The sequence below is a fragment of the Rhea americana genome, unplaced genomic scaffold (assembly GCF_003343005.1).
Source record: "Rhea americana isolate MKP2758 unplaced genomic scaffold, rheAme1 scaffold_794, whole genome shotgun sequence".
NCBI classification, from domain to species: domain Eukaryota; kingdom Metazoa; phylum Chordata; class Aves; order Rheiformes; family Rheidae; genus Rhea; species Rhea americana.
This window is the reverse complement of record NW_028186972.1, coordinates 14,448-20,401: the sequence shown is the minus strand read 5'-3', so window position 1 is coordinate 20,401 and position 5,954 is coordinate 14,448. Positions and strand designations below refer to the sequence as shown.

General features: G+C 58.6%; 1 protein-coding gene across 1 annotated transcript in view; it reads left to right on the top strand.

Moving 5' to 3' along the window:
* Positions 1 to 335: 335 nt before the first annotated feature.
* The window catches only part of LOC146585580 (tenascin-X-like), a gene marked incomplete at both ends in the record, with an annotated part of 19,937 nt that continues 14,318 nt past the window's right edge, over positions 336 to 5,954 (top strand). Inside the window, 7 exons of the mRNA XM_085322668.1 lie at positions 336 to 448; positions 688 to 841; positions 2,076 to 2,933; positions 3,015 to 3,113; positions 3,807 to 4,106; positions 4,854 to 5,147; positions 5,809 to 5,951. Coding sequence (XP_085178794.1) covers positions 336 to 448; positions 688 to 841; positions 2,076 to 2,933; positions 3,015 to 3,113; positions 3,807 to 4,106; positions 4,854 to 5,147; positions 5,809 to 5,951 — 1,961 coding nt within the window. The remainder of the gene's footprint in view (positions 449 to 687; positions 842 to 2,075; positions 2,934 to 3,014; positions 3,114 to 3,806; positions 4,107 to 4,853; positions 5,148 to 5,808; positions 5,952 to 5,954) is intronic.

Here is a 5,954-nt window from a genome sequence, read left to right as displayed (position 1 = left end):
GGTGTTCCCATGGTGTCCCCATCCCGTGGGTGCCCCATCCCCACAGTGTTTGCATGGTGTCCCCATCCCATGGTTTCTTCATCCCCATGGTGTCCCCATGGCATCCCCATCCCATGGGTGCCCCATCCCCACGGTGTTCCCATGGGGTCCCCATCCCATGGGTTCTTCACCCCAGGGTGTCCCCATGGTGTCCCCATCCTATGGGTGTCCCTGTGGTATCCCCAGGGTGTGCCTGTCCCGTGGGTGCCCCGTCCCATGGTGTCCCCATCCCATGGGAGCCCCATCCTCAGGGTGTCCCCATAGTGGCGCTCACTGATGGTGCCATGTCCCCACAGAGATCCCCTTGGTGACCCTGCACGTGACTGCCCGCAACCAGACGTCCTTCCAGGTGGCCTGGTCACAGCCACAACAGCCTGTGGATGGCTTCCAGGTGGCCATCATCCCCATGGTGAGCTGGAACCCCAACGTGTCCCCAACACACCCATGGCCCCAGGACAAGCCAATGGCTGTGACCACCTGCYGGCTACCAGGCTTGGGGATGGAGATGGGGGACAGGTCCCCACTGTGGGGTCCCCAACACRTCTCCGACGCATCCCCGATGCCTGCCCGGACCCATTGGCTGCAGCCACCGGCTGTGGGCCAGGGCCGTCCCCCATGGCGTCCCCAGTGGCCTGTCCCCGTTCCCAGGACGAGGCGGAGGCAGTGACCATGCACCAGCTGCCCAGCTCTGCCGTCACCTTCGAGGCAACGGGGCTGGTGCCCGGTGGCGCCTACGAGGTCTCGGTGCAGGCGCAGCGGGAGCAGCATGCCGGGGCGCCCAGCACCCTGCGCGTCCGCACCTGTACGTGGCACCGCACGGCGGTGGGGACGGAGATGATGATAGGGAGGGGGACGGTCATGGGGATGGGGACGAGGATGGGGATGGGGACGTTGATGGTCACAGAGATGGGGACAGTGATGGTGATGGCGACAGGGAATGGGGACAGGGATGGGGATGGGGACAAGGATGTGGATGGGGATAGGGACAGGGATGGAGACAGGGAGGGACATGGAGATGGCCAGGAGCATGGGGATGGGGATGGGGACAGTGATGGGGACGGGGACAGGGAACAGGGATAGGGATGGGGATGGGGACAAGGATGGGGACGGGGAATGGGAATAGGGATGGGGACAGGGATGGGGACAAGGAGAAACATGGAGATAGCCAGGAGTATGGGGATGGGGACAGGAACAGGGATGGGGACGGGGACAGGGATAGGGATGGGAACAAGGATGGGGATGGTGAATGGGGATAGGGATGGGAATGGGGATGGGGACAGGGATGGGGAATGGGAACAGGAATGGGGACAAGGAGAGACATGGAGATGGCCAGGAGCATGGTGATGGGGATGGTGATGGGGACAGGGACAGGGATGGGGATGAGGACAGGGATGGGGATGAGAACAGGGACAGGGACATTGTTGGGCACAGGGATGGGGACAGGGAAAGTCAAGGAGATGGCCATGGGCACGGTGGTGGGGATGGGGACAGGGATGGGGATGAGGACAGGGACAGGGATGGGGACAGGGATGGGGATGGGGACCGTGAGAGGGATGGGGATGTGGACAGGCACAGGAATGGGGACAGGGAGAGACATGGGATGACTTTGGGCATGGGGACAAGGACAGGGATGGGCCTGAGGATGGGGACTGGCAAAGGGACAAGGGTGAGGATGGGGATGGTGCCTGCAACCGTCGTCTGTGCCCTGGCTCTGTCTGTGGCCGTGCATCTATCTGTGCCCGTGGCTCCGTGTGTCCGCTTGGACCCGTCCGTCTGTGTGTCCCCGTGGCTCCGTGTGTCCCCAGTCTGTCCCCGCGTGTCCATCTGTCCCCGTAGGTCTGTGTGTCTCTACAACCCCTGGTGCCTCCCTGTGCATCCGTTTGTCCCCATAGGTCTGGGTGTCCCCGCTGTGTCGCCACGGGGTCTGTCTGTCCCCTCATCCGTTGCCATGTCCGTCTCCCCCACCCGGTCCCTGGTGGACGGGTGCTTCTGGGGAGGGGACAGCGTGGTGACACTGGCCCTGTTTGCTCTCACAGTGCCCACCCCGTCCCTGCACGCCCATGGGGGGCCCCCAGGATCCCCTCGGGGTCTCCCAGGCCCCCCTGCATCCCYGGCATCACCGGTGTCCCCGGCGTCACCAGCATCCCCGGGGTTGCCAGCCTCCCTGAGGTCACCGGCATCCCCAGTGTCACCAGGCTTCTCAGGATCCTCAGGGTCACCAGCATCCCCGGTGTCACCAGTGTCCCCGGGGTCACCAGCATCTCCACGGTCTCCTGCATCCTCGGGTTCTCCGGTGTCCCCGGGGTCACCAGTGTCTCCACGATCTCCTGCATCCCCGGGTTCTCCAGCATCCCCAGTGTCCCCAGCGTCCCCGCGGTCCCCAGYGTCCCCGGGGGGCCTGTCCCTGCAGACGGTGGTGCATGACCTGGAGGCCAAGCTCTCGCCCTACAACGGCACCTTGCAGCAGCGCCTGGAGAGCTACCTCCGGGCCTCGGCGTTCCCGCTCCGCGGCAACCAGACAGTGCCGGCTGTGGCCCGGGCCATCCTCTCCTACCTGCTGCACCGGAGCCCGGCCGAGCTGCGTGACCAGGTCTTCCACCGCCTCCGCCAGGGTCCCCCAGGCCCCCCGTCCCACATCAAGCCCCGGGTGATTCCGGGAGCCGCTGGCGAAGCCCTGGTGACCCTGGATGGTCTGCGGGACCATGTGGACACTGTGGTGATCCGCTACCGGCTCCTGGGAGGGCCTGAGGGGGCCGGGGGGGAGTTGCGGGTGCCGGGGGATGCGGCGGTGGCCAGGCTCCCAGGGCTGGTCCCGGGGGCCACGTATCGCGTGGAGGTCCACGGTGTAGTGCAGGGGCACGCCTCCAAGTCCTACTCCACCCTGGTGACAACAGGTGGGTGACGAAGATGGGGAAGGGGATGATCTTGCCTGGGACATCTCTTTCTCCCCCCATGACCATCTCCTCTGCTTGCAGGGGTGGACAACACCAGTGAACCTCCCCAAGACCATGGGCATCGATATGAGGTGGAGCTGACGGGGGTGGCCGAGCCTGATAGCACCGTGGCTGAAGCAGGTACTCCCAAGCAGTCCCTGATCTAGCGAGAGGACCCAAGTGTCCAGGCTCCCCAGCTCTTGGGAGCCAAATTGGGGATGGATGGATGGAATGGTGTGTGGGTAGCTGGAGACATAACACATGGAAACAGGGATGCTAGGAGGGATTGGAGGATTGATGGATGAGGAAAAGGATGGAAGGGGTGGAGGATGGATGAGTGGATGGATGAGCAGAGCAAAAGCTACAAGCGTGGGTGGATGAGTGGATGGACCAACAGGTGGATGGACAGATGGATAGGTAGATGGTTGAACAAATGGATGGATAGGTGGGGAGGAACAAAGGGATGGAAGAACAGGTGGATGGACAGCTGGACAAACAGATGAATGAATGGATGGATGCACAGAAAGATAAACTTAGATAAAGATGAAAAAACTGAAAGATGGATGGATGGATGAGCAAACAGCTGAGCAGATGGGTGGATAGATGGAAGCATGATGGGGCAGTGGATAGAGAATCAGATGGATGAGTAGATGGATGAATGGAATGGCAAACGGACAGACAAACAGATGGTTGGACAAATGGTGGAATTATGGGAGGATGAGTGAGTGATTTGATTGATGGATGGAGAAATAGGTGGAAAGAGGGAAAGATGTTGCATGRAAGGATGGCTGGAGAGATGGACAGATGTCTGTCCCCTGAACTGTGCCCTCTCAGTTGCAGCCCCAGCTCCATCAGAGGAGGAACTGCCATCCCAGCCCCAACTAGGCGACCTCACGGCCTCCCGCGTCACCCCTGACTCTGTCCAGCTTGATTGGACCGTCCCTGAGGGCACCTTTGACTCCTTCACGGTGCAGTACAAGGATGCACAAGGCCAACCCCAGGTGCTGCCTGTGGGCAGTGGGTCCCGCAGTGTRACCATATCCAACTTGACTCCATCTCGCCGCTACAAGTTCAACCTGCATGGTGTGTGGGGACGGAAACGTCTKGGCCCCATCTCCACTGATGTGGTCACAGGTGAGTCCAGCTGTGAGCATCATCCTTGTCCCATTTGGGCCTTTGGTTAGGAGTGGGTCAGGAGCCCTGGCAGGGCCAGTCCTGTTCCTCATGGCCCATCTGTAATACGGGAACAAGTCCGGGGTGCTGACTGAGGGATGGATGGAGGAATGGCTACATGCAAGGTTGGAGGGATGGAGGATTGGCTAGACCAACAGATAGATGGAAAGATGGATGGTTGAATGGATGGATGGATGATTGGTTGATCAGATAGATGGATGATTGAACAGGTGGATGGATGAAAGGATGGAGACATGGTTTGATGGTTGGAAGGCTGGCTGTGTAAATGGACAGCCAAATGGATGTGTGATTGGAAACATGGGGGTAATCAAGGGCTTATGGATGGAAAAAGGTGCATTGAAAAATGGAATGTGTAGATGGGAGCCTGCATGGATGGTTGGATGGATGAGTGGATTGACTAACAGACTTAGAAAAAGATGGATAAACAGATGGATGGCGGATGGACGGACAACTAGCTGGATTATGGAATAATAGAAATGGGTGACTGCATAGAGAACTGGTTGAGTTGCCTGATAGTTTGATCATCAGGATGAATGCATGGACAGATGGATGACTGGAAGCAGGGGTGAAGGGAAGGAGAAATGTTTGGGGGAATTATTGGTTGGATGCTTTCATGGCTGACTGGCTGGACATATGTGTGGATGTCCACCCCCCAGCATGCCCTCCACTGTGCCCTCTCCATTGCAGCCGTGGCTCCACCGGAGGAGAAAACGCCATCCCAGCCCCGCCTGGGCGAGCTCACGGCMTCTCACATCACCCCTGAATCTGTCCAGCTTGACTGGACCATCCTGGAGGGCACCTTTGACTCCTTCACGGTGCAGTACAAGGATGCACAAGGCCAGCCTCAAGCCCTTGCTGTTGACGGTGGATCCCGCACCGTAACCGTGCCCAACCTGACTCCATCCCGTCGCTACAAGTTCAACCTGTACGGGGTGTGGGGAAGGAAACGTATTGGTCTCATCTCTACTGAAGCTGTCACAGGTGGCTTTCTGGGAAATGGGAATAGCTCTTGGCCACTGAATTGGTGGTGCACATTGGTGTATGCAAGGTTGGAGGGATGGAGAGAGGAAAGGATGGAGGGTAACATGAGAGGTAGGATGGATGGATGGTTGATTGATGGGACAGTAGACAGAAGGAGAAGTGGATGGATGATTGGATGGATTTTTGGATGGTTGGAAAAATGTTTGGATGGGAAGATGTTTGGACAGACGGATGGAAGCATGGACTGTTGGTTGAATAATTGGTTGGATAAAGCAATGCGTGGATGACTGGAAGACTGGATTAAYGGATCCATGGCCAAAGGATGGAAAGAAGTGCTTGGATGGAAAGAAGCCTGTCTGGCTGGATAGACGAATGGATGGATGGATGGAACAAGGAGTGGCTGGGAGAAGAGAGACAGATTGGTAGCTGAGCGAGTAAATGGAGTGACCAACAGATGGATAAATAGAAGGATGAGAGTGGTGGTGGACAAATAGATGGAACAATGGGACAACAGGTGAGTGGACAGATTGGAGTTGATTGATGGGTGATTGATTAGATAGATGGACCGATGGGCAGATGTCTGGACAGATGGTTGGATAGCTGGACAGATGGGTGGATGTCCACACCCATGGAGTCCTACACTGTGCCCTCTCTGTTGCAGCCCCGGCACCACCACAGGAAGAACCACCATCCCAACCGCACCTGGGCGAACTCACGGCCTCCCATGTCACCCCTCACTCCATCCAGCTGGAATGGACCGTCCCCGAGGGCACCTTTGACTCCTTCACGGTGCAGTACAAGGATGCA